Raw genomic sequence first — 14577 nt, 5'->3', positions numbered from 1 at the left:
ATCTAGAGAATAAGTTTACCCTAGGAAAAAGAAATACAAAATAAAACAGGTGAGATTTAAACTGGGTATTAGGAAGGATTTCTTCATGGAGAGAGTGGCCAAGTATTGAAACGGGGTGCACAGGGAAGTGGTGGAGTCCCCATCCCTGGAGGTATTTACGAGGTTGTGGCACTAAGGGACATGGTTTAGTGATGGCACTCGGTAGGTCAAGCTGATGGTTGGACTTGATGATCTTGAAGGTTTTTTTCCAACTTAGACGATCCTATGATTCTGCGAATAAAGATGTTCTTCATACAGCTTAGTTGAGCTGAGTAAGCCCAGGGGAAGATCTCATGCGGTGCAACTTATCTGGAACTTTAACTGGGAAGCTTGCACAGAGGAAGATAGTTTACCTGTCATGCCTTATTAACATAGGGATGAGGAGTTTTACTTTTGCTACGTTTTTTGGTGATACTGACACTTTGATCCCCTTTTGCAGCCTTTGGGCAATACTTTGGAGTGGGGATGAATAGCATATCTCACAGTCAGCACGGGGGGATAAGGCCATGGGTTGCCTGAGCTGCATGCCTGTCACTTCCCAAAGGATGGGACTGTCTGGTTGCAATGGTTTCATGTGGACCAAGTGGTTTCACCTCACCTAAAGATGCTCTGTGATGCTGGGTGCAAACAGCTTGCCATGTGACTCATTGAAAAATTGTTTGTACAACAGAGCTGTCCCAAGAGCTTTAGGAGCTCTGGCATGTTCTTGACCTAAAAACATTGGCCCAAAGCAGGTGTCTGTATTGGGCCAGCTGAGACAAGCTTTATAAAGACAGGAGCAGAACAGTTTTTCTGAATGCAGGAGGGGTTACAAAATGTAAGGTTTAAGATATCTGTGGCCAGTGAATCCTCTAGACTAAAAGCTCTGGGTCACCTCTCCCTGGTCTATGGGAGCTCCAGAGCTCAACGATCTCTTAGAGCTACGCTCTGCTCCTGCCTTGTAGGCAGTGGGGGCAAGGCTCAGAAGCAGATATATTTTTAAGCTGCCAATTGTTATTTTCTAGTCAAGAAAGGGAACAGCAAGAGTTATGTGGGAGAAAGAGTCAAACGTGGTAAAACAGCATGCACTGGGAATGCCCTCCTCTGCATCAGCTTCAGAAGGCAAAGAGGGTGCGCGGTGTCCTGGTTTCCTTTCCATCTGAGAAGATTGAGATCTGTATTATTTTAAAGAAACAAAACAATACGTGACATAAAACAGCACAACACTCACTCCAGTGAGGAAGCCGGCCCGGCCAGGAAAGGGCTTTCTTATCTCAGGATATAGCTGAGAGCAGACCTCTGTGGCCAGCTGCTCTCGGAGCGGTGATTTAGGCTTCTGCTGGGTACTGCCCTGCTCACTTTAAGACGCAGCGTTGGAATTAGATTTAATTCTAACTACACGGCTCAAGCACCAAGTGTTTTGAGGTTAAGAAGTGGCGTTCCCGGCTTTAAAGTTCGCCTGAGAGTTATTGCTTGATGTTGTAAATGGACTTAAGGACCGTAGGAAACGGTTTTTCATTTCAGCTCTGATACTGTAAGCCACTTAAACACTTGCTTATGTCACGCTGAAATAAAAGGGATTTATGTGCGCCGCTGTGTGCCTTGCTGAATCAGAGCATTTTTGCTGATGGCTGTTTGCAGACGGCATGAGAAACAACCTGTGCGGATGTCCCGGCGGGGAGCTGGGAGCTGGAAAACACTGCCTGAAGCCCTCAGGAAGCTCAGAGCCCCTGGGCAGGCCAGGAACTCTTTTTTCAGCTCTCAGGACAAAACAGGGAAGTCGCCAGGTCACCCAGCCTGCAGCTCTCCTTAATGTTCATCCCATCACTCCCCGATGGCACTTGCACAGCGTCTGGGTCGCACCAAGCCTATCCTGACGTACCCACCATCCCTCCTTCTCAAGGAGGACTCTTTCTGCCTAATTACTGACGTTGTTTTCTTCCTCCTTTGCTGGGTGTTTGCAGAAATGATTGCAACTTTTGAGGTTGCCCTCCTCCAACACATCCCACACTCACTGGGTCCCACTGGGTAACATCAAGCTTCTCAAAAGGACAGCAGCACTTTCCTCCTGCAGGGCCGGAGAGGTTTTAAGAGCTTTGGATGCAACCATATTTTCAGCAATTTCATCTCTTTTCCCTAATTTGTGGCGTATGGTCATGGGTTTTTTGAGGGGTGTGATAAAGATGCTTTCAGGAACAGCCAAAGGTCTTGATTGTGATACATCCCTCTGGTCCTACAGAACCTGAGGGAGATGCTGCATCATTGCTGGCAGAAAATATAATTTTCTGGCCCTTCATCCAGTTGTTTTCTATGCATGTATTCCACAGAGATGTGGAGCACTTCCATACCAGGGAAACCCACACCGCTTTAGTAGCTGGTGCCTGGTTATGCATCACCAGCAATGCTGCTACTATTCACATCACCGCTATCCACACCTACAAGATCTCTCCTGGGCCTGTGCTCTGGGGTCCAAAGCTCTACTTGCTACCGAGTTGCTCCCATTTTCTTGAAAATGTGACATCTTTGTTCTCCTACAGAAATTCTGCTAAAAGATTGCAAACCTCTGAAGGTATGGCTGGGTCTCCTTCCTAGGGAAAAAACATCTGGCTTACAACGGACCTCTCCTGCTCCAGGGCACCACGTAGCCTTTCCAATAAGAAACCATTACAGGACCCAATCTGGATGGCAGCAGTGTTCTGTGTTGGGTTTCAGTGCATTGGAGTGAGAAGCATTTGTCCTTCCGTGTTGTCATGTTTTAGAATGCAGCCTATGCCAGAAGCCTTCTGCCAAATTAAAATCACTTTTCTCCCTCTTGAAAAGAAAAATTGCAGACCAGACTTCCTGCTATTGGCTTAGGAAAGACTTGTGGAAATGAGTAGTAGAAATGAGGACCACATTCGGACTGTGTGGCAGTCCCTCCGCTTCAAGTTTCTCCTGGCTGTCTCCCCATCCTCAGAACTTCCATCCACCGAGGTTCGGGTAGAAATAAGCCCGCAGCAATGTGGCTCTTTGTGGTAGGGGGAAGAGCAGGGAAATGAGTGTGCGGGAGGGCTTTGGACCTGGAAAGCAAGCAGGTGTGGACAGAGCTGCAAAGATGTTCCTTTCCTCCATGTTAAAATGTGAGAGTAAGAAGGACAGGAGATGACAGAGGGATGTAGACCAGCAAAGAGACCATGCTGGTCAGTGTGGCAGAGCCACAGGCAAGACCAGCCCCAAATCGACAAAGCAAAGTGCAGTTACATGCACAAACCAACCCAGAACACACCGCTTTCTCCCTCTCCCTCCTCACCAGCCTAGGAGCTCCCAGGATGGAAGGCAGTGAGAAGTGGTCAAGTGGGAGCAGGGTGTTTAATCTAATAGTTTATTTTAATCAGCAGGCTGTCATCTCTCTCTATCTCCTTTCAGCGGGTCTGTCCAACCGACAGGCAAATTGACACCGGTTTTTGTGTGTTCAGCACAGTAATTGCCTCCTATACATGCGGCGAGCATTTAGGAAATATTCTGCCTCCAATTATAATTTCTGATTTGAGTCATGGAAGAATACACTGTACCCTCTTTATTCCTGCAGTCACCAGCTAATGAAACGTACCGCGGGTATTTATAGAACTGCCACTGTAAATAGCATTTGCATTTGGTGCCTTGGAGTTATTTAGTGTGACGGTGCTTTCACCAAGAGGATTTCTTTTTCATTTTGAAAGGGAAAGGTTCCCTTTGGAGCCGTTTATTCCCGTCGCCTCTGCTGTTTGTGGTGGCTGCAGCAGTTCTGCGGACAGTTGCTGATAATTTAGTGACAAGATGACACGAGCACAGGGATTAGCAGAGTGCCGTGTGGGTTTTGGGGCTGCGTTGCAGACGGTTTGTAGGATGCTCCGAGCCAGTGTTTGGAGTTACTGCAAAGATGAATGGAGAGGAGGGAAGTCGCCAGAGCGGTTCGTGCAGCAGTGCAAAACAGCTGCCAGCCTGTCTTTCCTAGGAAACCCGTCATGTAAATATTTGGGTAGGAGCCTCCAAATGAGATTTAAAGTCTGCTGCTCGTGACAAAGGTAACTAAAACGTCCTTTTCTTGAGAAAAGCATCCAAGATCCAGAAGATCCCACAAGTAAAAAGAAGAAATACTTGCTTTTGGTAGCATATTCAGAGCGAACAAGTGCACATGTCAAACCTTGTTGTCACTGACAGCTCTCCAAGTGTCTTACAAAGAAGGAGGTCAGCAGCGTTTCTCCCATCCTCCAGGTGCAGAAGTCATGGTGCAGATAGAGCACACATGCCTTGTGCATCAGCCCTCCTGAGCACTCCTCCAGCACCTCGTCCACACAAACACACTGCTCCAGATCTCCACGTGCCTTGCAAGCACCATCTGTGTCTGTGTGGTGGAGATGCATTATCCCTAGTCTTTACATAAATGACAGAGATTTTTAAAAGCGTTAGTGTGCAGTTCTTTGAGTGCTCGGGGGTCATGCTGCATATGCAGGCACTAAAAGCAGCAGCAGATTTTCAGAAGAAAGTGATGTACTGAGCTGTTTGGGGGAAAAAAAAAAGAAAATCTGTTATGTGTTTTGGCACATAATTCCCATACAAGTTCGTGATAAGTCTGGCCCATGAAATGCATGTGGCCCCTCTTCACACATGAAGGATGCTGCTCTCTGCCATATGGTTAGCACAGGGTTTGTAGCACAGTCCCACTCCTTCACACTTCTTGAGAAGCATCAGAAATTTGGAGGGTGGATGTGGATACTGCATCCTGGCTCCTGTGTTGGAGAGCTTTCCTGGGCTGAGTGTTAGAGCCCAGCATCAGGTATGGGAAAACCAGGTTTAGGATGCAGCAGGATCAGTCATCCTGCCCAGGGTGCATCTCTCTGGTTTGAGCATCAAGGCTATCAGGACTGTCAGAATGGGTTAGACACCTGACTTTTTACTTTATGCAGCTAGATTAGAGGGCTCTTTGCCTCCAGATGGGAACTGGGAGGCTGTGTGGATACAGGAAAACTCAGTAATGAGCTCACAGTGAAAGCCAGGACATGATTAGGAGCAAACCCAGCCACTTTCCTTCACATCAAGTGTCCTTGCCTACCTTTAACAGCTCTGCCCATCCACTAAGTCTTCTCTCTTTCCTGAGATTTTACTTTGCCGTATCGGAGGGAAAGCCATGCCTTTGTGCCTCTCAGCTTTCAGTTCCCCCCATCTTTCTCAGAGAAAGAGCATGGGAGTGGAGAACCTCAATTCACTACTTATAGCTTTCTTCCATCCAAATTCTGGTGCTGCTCAGCTCACCTTTAGTGACCTCCTGCTCCCATGGTCCCATCTAAAGGGCTCTGCTGTTGGTTTCCCTTCTCATTACACAGAGAAGCAGAAGGGGTTCCTGGCCTTGTCCCACAGGAGCCAGCCATGGCCTCATCGCAGTGCAGCAGATACCACAAAGCAGCGGATTTGCAAAGCATCAGAGGCACCATTTTTCATGCAGACAGACTGTGCTGAAACAGTTCCCTTTCTTGCTCTGCCAAACTAGTCGAGTTTGTATTGTTCTGACGATGGCAAAAAGCACACCGCGTGGGCTTCAGACACCTGGTAGAATAATAAAGCAGAGTGGAGGGAGGGAAGGACCATCATATTTTAGTTTATATCAGGTAGGAAGTCTGTCTTCTGCCTTCTTCTTTTCTTTTCTCTTCTTTTGGAAAGCATCATTTATTTCAACTGGGAAATGAAATAGCCCCATGGCTGTGCATCCTGTCGACAAAAGGATGTGCTATAGCAGATTTCCAACCATGTAAATCACAGGTTTTCTGAGCACCAAGACAAAACTTGGAGCCTCCATTTCCTAAACCACAGGCTCCTTCACTATCTGTGAGGCTGGGAGCAGGGGCTGGTGCTGAGTCTCCTTCTCCCCCCAAGGCTGTGTAGCAGGTGGTGCATCCTCCCCAGCTCCTGGAGCAGCTCTTCACCTTCTCTCGTGTAGGAAAACCTGGATGGAAATGGCCTGCAGGCCACCAGTTGGGGTCATTAGCTAGTAACATAAACCTTCAAACTGCTGAGAGGCACAGAAGCAAAGTGTCACTAAGGAATTAAAGTATGTGCTTTGCTGTGTGCTCACACACTTCAAGTCAAACTGTAAAAATTACCATGGTCTTTGAGAGCCACCAAGGACTTTGCTGATGGACAGAAGTGCTGGGGCCAAGCTGATGTGGAAGCAGCATGCTTTCCCTCCCTCCACTCCTCTTCCCTCCCCCATTTCTGCAAGGGATGCTTATGAAATGCTCTGTTTGCAATTTGTCAATCATCTGTGCTACATTTCAGAGCTTCACTTTATTTAGATACTTCATGTTACCAGCTGTTTGCATTTGGGATTTCTCTAGGCAGCCGAAGCAGTAAGAGATAAAACTCTGGGTTGGAAAAGTGTGGAGAGCATGAGAAGTTCCCTAGCAAGTATTTTCCTGAAATACTAAAGCACAAAATCAAACATCTAAGAAAATTTTCCCTTTTGCACCTTTTGCTTTCTTTTTTTCCTCATTTCCACTTTGGTGTAACCACTCGAGTAAAGCACATGAGCTCTGGACTGTGCTCCTGCCATCCTGTGTTACTGCCATGAGAAAGTCCCAGCTTTATTTCTTGCCTTGGGTAAACTCATGTTAAAACTGCAATATCGATGCACTCTCCCCATCTTAGGGATGCTGCAGATACCTGACAGCAAGGGGGTGAGACAGAGAGGGAGAGACAGAAGCAGAGTTTGGCTGCTCAGAGCTTTATCCGTGGCTCTGCTTGGTGGAAGTCCAGCACAGACAGCCTGTGGTCCCCTGCACCTACATGACAGCACTGAAAGCTGCTTAATTCAGAGTTCATAGAGAACACCTCTCTCACCAAGTAATATACCTTATGAGAAGCAATATTTTGCATAACATTACTTACAAGATGAAACTCCCGTAAGACGACAATTTATTGCCATGGAGGTAACCGCCTCACATTTACGAGGAGCCTTGTTTTACAAAGATTTTCTTTGGCTGCAGTGCCAGGGCTCCAGTTTTGTTCATGGAAAATTAGAGGTAAAGTGAGGTTGTGCATGGTATGCCAGAGCCACTCTGGTGCATGTAATGACCTGGGTAAAGTCTGCTTGGGCTGCGTTGGGCTGAGCATGCCAGGACTGTAAATTTGGGGTGAGTTGAAGGGAAAAGTTCATTTTCACAGAATCATGAGATGGCTGAGGTTGGAAGGGACCTCTGGAGGCCATATGCTCCAACCTCTCTGCTCAAGCAGGGCCACCTAGAGCAGGTTGTCCAGGACCATGTCCAGGCAGTTGCTGGAGATCTCCAAGGAGGAGACTCCACAACTTCTCTGGGCAAGGCTTGGTCTGTCCTGACCCCAGCAGAGAAGGAGATGGACATGGCACAGAGCTGATGAGGAGGACAGGAGCACACAGGAGAGCCAGCAGCCAGCAGGGTGAGGGGGTGGTACTCGAGATGGTGCTGGAGATGGCTGAGTTTGAAGACCCCATGCCATGGCTATGCAATGCTTGTGCTATCGGTGCTGGAGGACATTGCTTCAACTCAACCAGTCATCAGGATATGCATTGGCTGGAGTGCATTGGGTCCCCAGGAGCCTGAATAGCAGCACAGCAGGGCCAAGTTTGGTCCAGGCATGCGTGACTGCCCTGGGGCTGCCTGCGTGCTGCCCAAGTCATGCTGGGGAAGAGATTTCCAAGAGCAAAAGAGGCTTAGGCTGCCCATATCCCATTAGGGGGATTGTGTGTGCGGCTGGAGGGCTTTACGGGGCTGAGCCTAGATCCGTAGCTGTGCAAAGCAAAGTTGCTCCTCATGATGCGCCGTGTGACAGAGAGTTGGGAACAGCCTTGGCTGAATGCAGAGGACTTCCCTCAGGCCACAGCTTATTTGTTTCTTACCACTCCAATCTACAGGACCTTGGAAGAAATAGTGTTCTATACGCACAAGTTTTATTGATATTATCATGCCTGTTAAGAGTTCAAGTAAATTATACTGGTGTGGAAGAACCTATGAACCAATATAATAGTTAAGGACATAAAACTATTAGAGAGTGCCCAAAGGAGGGCTACAAAGGTGATGCAGGTTCTAGAGGGGAGGACGTATGAGGGGCGGCTGAGGGCCCTTGGTATGTTCAGCCCAGAGCAGAGCAGGCCGAGGGGAGGCCTCATGGCAGCCTGCAGCTCCCTCACAAGGGGAGCGGAGGGGCAGGCGCTGAGCTCTGCTCTCTGGGGACAGCGACAGGACCCCAGGGAACGGCATGGAGCTGGGACAGGGGAGGGTCAGGGAATAGGTTAGGGAAAGGTTCTGCACCCAGGGGTGGTCGGGCACTGGGACAGGCTCCCCAGGGCAGCGGTCACAGCACTGAGCCTGCCAGAGTTCAAGAAGTGTTTGGACACTGCTCTCTGACACATGGCCTGATTTTTGGGTGGTCCTGTGTGGAGTCGGGAGTTAATCTCAATGATCCTTATGGGTCCCTTCCAACCTGAGATATTCTATGATGTGATGACTATGACTGTATGAATAATATGATTGGCTCCACTGGTACTTCTTAGGTAGCACACCCCAAATAGGATATATGGGATTCAGGGCCTTCACTATCCCAGGCAAACTATTGTTTGCCTTTTCTTCCTTCCAGCCTTTTGTTTCCCTGGTGCCAAAGAAGGGGGATTTAATAAATAAATAAATAAAACTGAAAGCAAGGTGGTGAATGAAAGCCTTCAGCTTGCACCAGGGGAGCCGGCTGCTGGTGCCGCGTGCCAAATGGGGAAGCTGAGTGCCTTAAACACGTGCCTCTTCTCTCTTGTAGATGACGGAGGGCCGCAGATGCCAAGTGCACCTCCTCGATGACAGAAAGCTGGAGCTCCTCGTCCAGGTAGGAGCTGTGCATTTCCCCATCCCAGGGTTTGCTCCAAATAATCTGGGGAGAGAAAGGGAGAGGAAAGGGTTTTCAGCCGGTTTTCTCAGCAGCTTCATGCTGTGATTGCGTGCGTTCGTGCTGGGGGAGGATGTGCACAGAGGCGTCTGTGGGGGCTGGTTCATGATGGGTTTTGCTTTACTTTGCGCCAAACCAGTCCCTGTCCCCACTGGTGGGAGGGAAAACCAGCCTGGGTCTTTTTTTGACATTGTTTCTGTATCACTTGGCTATTTTTTGAGGCATTAATTAGCCTTTATTGAGAAACACATTGCATCTGCTTAAAATACCCCTAACCTGGGTTTCTGTCTCCATCACTTGCCATCTGAACTTGGTGTATGATGCTCAGGGTGCATCCCATGGCAGAAGAGGATGTGGTGCTGGTGTCATGGGCAGACATCACTGGAGACATTTCAGAGGCTATAAATCATGCATTAAACACAAACATGCAATAAAATACACCTGTGTTCCATCCACCTTTTTTATTATTGTTTTTAAAAAAGGTAAATTAAGGAAAATGAGAGTCTGATGCTGGCTGTGTAACTACGGGTTCATGGATGCTGCCGTATCCTGAGCCTTTCTGACAATTTTGGCTCCCGCCTCAGAGATCACCAAGGGGTTAACAGCAGGAATTAGAAGAATGCCTTTCCTTTTACAAAGGCTGCTGGGCAGCCCCAGAAGCAGGAAATGAAACTTCCCATGGCGGCTGAATCACGGGCAGCTGATACGCTGAGGGGGGGGAAGCATCCCACCCAGGGAAACCTGAATGGGGATTGCTGAAGGCACGGTGAATCATCGGAACTGCATTCAGCCCCGCTTTCTGAACAGTGGTTTAATAATACCACTAAAAATATGTTAATGGGTAATGCAATTTTGAGTCCTTAGTCACCAAGGAGGTGAAATCCGGAGACGCATGGTGTGCACCGGGTGTCTGTGCGATCAGAGAGCGTACAGATGCCATGAACAAGCCAGAGTTGGAAGGAGAATAGCTAAATAATGATGACTAATTAGTTTGAGCGAAATGCCATACCAATGATGCCGTATCTCTGCGTGGTGAGCATCCCTGCACACGGCTTTCTGAGGCTTAGCAGAAGGTTCAGGGGTTTCTGCCCATCTTTGCATTGCATCCATACGCATGGCTGTAAGCACGCCCGTCACAAGGATGAGACTTTTGGCTTCCTATTTCACAGAGATGCCTTTGATTTTTTTATTTATTTTTTTTTAGTTTCATGAGGATGAATTGGCTGTTTGGAGAATGGTTCTGCTAAAGCGCTGTTTGTAATATCAATAATCACAGTTCAAAATACACTGCAGTAAATCTGTATGAACTGCACTGCCCGATTGCTTTCCTGGGGCTTTTCTCAATAGCATTGGGCTTACAATAAAGTACACGAATAACCACAGTGAAGACAAAAGTGAAGGAGGCTGGATTTGGAAGCTCTAGGTCCATTCCAGAACCCGTTCCATGAAAGAGCAGAAACAATATTCACATGATATATTTTTAAGTGTTTGATCACACCTTCAGTGGGAATTTCTAGTGATCAATATAGGAAGCGAATTGCTCTGTAAATCACACTAACTAGTCTGCAAGTGACCCGTGGCTGAATTTCATTCACACAATAAATCATCTTGCTGTTTTCAAATAACGTATGAATGGGCAGAGCCAGGAGGTGTGATTGTGAAAAATTCGTACCCAGGAAAAGCAGCAACCTCTGTTGCACGGAGGTTGACCCAGCGCTCTGATCAGTACCGTGCCTGTCTGTGTGTACGGGATTACCCACTGAGGATGTTTTTTTTCTGCTTAAACGATGCCCTTTGACGGCGTTAGGTACCATCTGCTCGGAGAGTTAGTAAGTAGATCACTGTGGGGTGGAGCAGACAGCAGAGGAAGAGGATGTTTGGATTCACATCTCCAATACTAATATGTTTTGCAAACTTGGGCAAAACATGTTGGTTTGTCTGCAAAGCCACCAGCTCTGGGGTGGTCGTAGGGCTGCTCTGCTCTGGGCAGGAGTGTGCTGAAGCTCCAGATGGAGCAGTGCTCTGTCCTGGCAGGTCCCCGACCACTGGGAGTGCCATGCTCTTTGCCAGGGGAAATCTCTCCCCATATCACTTGGAACTGGTGCTGAGATTGTAGCTGGAATTGCCTTTGTAAGTTCTGAGCACCCTTATTTTGGTTATCGCCTTATCTCATGGCTGAAGTGAATAAGAAGCTGTAAATATAATGTTCATCCAACCCACAGCTACTGGCTGTCACTTCAAAGTTGTATTTAGCCACGGATGTCTCACCACAGGTTGAAGCTGAGGGATGATTTTCTGGTTTATGCTGTGGAAGAAATTCTTCCATTGCTGTGTTGGGCTTTAGCATCTCGAGCTGCATTGGCTTGAATCGCATGTGAGCAGGGCTCTCAAATTCTTGTGCAAGATTTGTCCCTTCCCACCAAGCTCAACATTTCCTGGGAGCTTCTCCATAGCAAATTTCACATTTCTATGGTAAGTTTAAGGGAGACCACTGGGAATCAGCAGAACTGATCTCTCTGCTGAGGTGAGATCAAAATACCATCCTTACCTGGATCCAGCTTTATGCAGCACTTATGTCTGTGACATCAAGTGCTCAGGTCAGAGGATAGTTACGGATCCTACTGCCTGAATGGGAAGCTTTGGGATGCAAAAAAGAGCAGAAGGAGCCGGGTCTGATGGAATGAGGGAGATGGGTACAGCTCCCTTGAAGGGTTGCGGGAGGGCTTCTGGAGCATCTTGAAACTGCTTTGGCTGGTGACTCTGGGGAGCTGAAATGATTTCCTCTCCTGCTGCCTCGAGGGCTGCTGGGCAGAACCAGATGCATCTGGGAACGATCAGCGTGTTTGCAAAGAGCAGTGTATTAAGCAAATGTACTCCCTCTTTGTCTGCGAATTAGCTGCGATCAGACTTGGGGGGTTACGAATACATTGCTTGAAACGTATCACTTCATGGTTAATGAGGACCATACCTCAGTCTGCAGAGGGATGGCAAGTGGTAAATGTGCTCCTGCGGTTGCTCGCAGGAGTCAGCCCTGGCTCCGTGCGACAGCTCCTCCAGACCACATTGAAACGCTTCAACACCACAAATCCTCTTCTCAATCTACAAAGACCTTGCAGGCTGGCCACACAGACGTTTCCAGTGGGACCCCCTCGTGCACATATGTTTTATTTGCATTGCTGAGCCCCAAAAGTCAGGTTCTGGCTCAGAGGCAGCATTTATAAGCCTTTCTGTGAATGCTGGCTCGCTTGGGTGCTGGCACATAGCACGAGGGCTTGGCGATACCACCACCAGCAAAGCCATCCTGGCTTTACTCAATCAAGCAGTCTGGACTAAGGTCGTTTTCCCCCAAGTTGAGTGGCTGCAGCTAAGGAAAGGCAAAACCACAGGCTTGGTGGATAAAGGAAAGCCCTCCCTGGTGCGTTGTGTCAGATAAATGCTGAAATTCAGAAGGTCTAATCATAAACTCAGCAGAGGAGGGTCATATGGAAATCTCTTCCTGAGGGTCTGAAACTCAAAGCCTGTTTGACTTGGGATTAAGAAGAGGAGTTGCATTTGGTATGTGTTTCATTTGATAAATGCCTGTTGATGATGTGTTGTGTGTGGCAAGTTTACATAAGATTTTTTCTGATGGCATTTTTATCGTGAGCAGGAGCAGAGAGTGGCTCCTCGGATCTTCCTACAGCCACTTTTTTTTCCTGTTTCTGTTTCTGTTTGATGCGTGTTTAGTTTTTAATACAAGAGGTTTTTTTTAGAAAGTGTTTGGCTTTATCCAGCTAATCCAGCTAATTCTTGCTTCCAGAAAATGGACTTGCTCACATTCCCCACTCTCAGCCTTCCTACCCGTTATGCTATTTCCACGTGGCCGCCGATCATTTGTCTGTTGCACATGAAAGGTTTGCACTGCTCTATTTAAAGAGTTTTGCGTAGTTGGCAATTCATTCCTTTTCATCTTGCTTTTTGTAAACACAGCTTTTTCTGGGCTGGCTGAGTCCCACGCCCTTGCCACGTCTGTGCCGGCTGCCGATGCCTGTTATCCAGCTCCAGTGACCATCATCCAAAAGTGCTAAGCCCCCCTAATTCCTTCTCTCTGCAAGAGTTATTGCAGGGATGGAGCTCATCCGAGGCTTGGAGCAGAGCTGGCTGGGGGGTCTGAAATTTGATCGTAGGAAATACCGGGGTTTGGGCTTTCCCCGAGGAGTACATTTGGAAGTCAGGACAAGGGAGGTGGGGGTTAACATCACACTTGTCCATGGGCGTTTGGGTGGTTAATCCACATGTTATCACTTCTTAAGTAATTTTTAATCTCGGGGTAAGATAGATGCGCATGTGTATCTCCCAGCAAAGCTGGTGACTGTCACCAGCAAGAAGGTCCTGATGGAGATGCTCAGTGCTGGTGATCCTCACTCCTCCAGGCTCAGCCTCACTAGAGCCAGGCAGGGGCATGCTGGTTTGTCCTGGGGAGCACACAGCACCTTTGGAGAGCAATAATAATAATGGTAAGAGGGAGGAATAAAATGTTCCCGTCTCCTCCCAAGATGCTGCTGGAGTTTTTCAATGTTTTCAGTGCTACTCACAGCCAGGAAACTGCAATTGGCTGGGGCTTGCCAGCATTTCTTGCTGCCTCACTTTTACATGTCAGTAAGCAGGGTTGTGACCTGGCCTGGAAAAACTGCAAAGGTTCCTCTTCAGGTGGTACTGAGGATAGCACTGCCGGGAAAATCTGCCTAATTTTTGGTAGAGGATTTGTGTGGGGAGCACAGCAATGCACCCCAGCCTCACAGCAGGAAAAGTAGGCTCCAGGATGGGCTGAACCTCCTCTGGGATGCCACAGAGATTGCAGAAGAGGGGCTCCAGCACTGTTCCCCTGCCAAAACCGGGTCTGGACAGGGCCGTGAGAGCTGGCCTGCTTTTCAAAGCCCCAGCTCCCAGATGCAGAAATGCAGCCGCGCAGCCCTGACCGTAAATGGAGACGTTTGGGTGCCAGTAGCCGGGCGAGAGAGCCAGCACGGCTCCCTGCAGTGCCTGCAGGCTCTGCTCCAAAAGCTTTTTTAACCATCTCTACCGCAGGAGGCAGCAGCCAGCACTGGGAGTGGGTGTGAGGGTGAGTAATATACCCATCGCACGGGGTACATATTGCTGGGGTTGCTTATAGGGCATACCTATAGGACATGGGGAGCGGGGATGGGCTGGCTCTGACACCCTCGGAGGAGGGAGGCTCCTTGCATCCCTTCTTCCCACCCAGCCTCTCCATGCTGTAGCACAGCAGCTGGAAAATGGCCTGTCCTCTCAAAGGGTGGCTTCGTGACAGTCCCCAGATTGGTTTTGGAGGTTGTGTGTTGGTCTGTAGCTCCTCTTCCTAAAAAAAAAGGTATGTTTTCTGTAGAGCACAGAAATGGAGAGCTGATTGAGCTCAGCCAGGGTTTTATGCTGTGAATCTAGCAGAATCCAGTCCTTTGCACTGATAAAATGTGCAAATATTAGATCAAAATTTGATCCAAATCACATAATTTTAGATTTGTCAGAGCTGAAGGGATGCTCAAATCTGTGTTTTGGAAAAGAGGCTTTATTTTCCCAAATGGCAACACTAGGACTCTGGTATAAGTCTGACTTTAGAAACAAATCGTGATTTACTACAGC

General features: G+C 48.1%; 1 protein-coding gene across 10 annotated transcripts in view; it reads left to right on the top strand.

The window, feature by feature from the left end:
- The window catches only part of FRMD4A (FERM domain containing 4A), a 208531-nt gene that overhangs the window by 73847 nt on the left and 120107 nt on the right, over positions 1 to 14577 (top strand). For all 10 annotated transcript variants that reach the window (XR_004779106.2, XM_035549545.2, XM_035549542.2 and 7 more), the window contains exon 2: positions 8815 to 8880. Coding sequence is in view for 9 of the 10 variants with exons in the window: in XM_035549545.2 (XP_035405438.1) it covers positions 8815 to 8880 (66 nt within the window). In the remaining variant the exon portion in view is untranslated. The remainder of the gene's footprint in view (positions 1 to 8814; positions 8881 to 14577) is intronic.

The sequence above is a fragment of the Cygnus atratus genome, chromosome 1, assembly GCF_013377495.2.
Source record: "Cygnus atratus isolate AKBS03 ecotype Queensland, Australia chromosome 1, CAtr_DNAZoo_HiC_assembly, whole genome shotgun sequence".
Taxonomy (NCBI): domain Eukaryota; kingdom Metazoa; phylum Chordata; class Aves; order Anseriformes; family Anatidae; genus Cygnus; species Cygnus atratus.
Note: the sequence above shows the minus strand (reverse complement) of the source record. Positions and strands in the feature narration are given on the sequence as shown.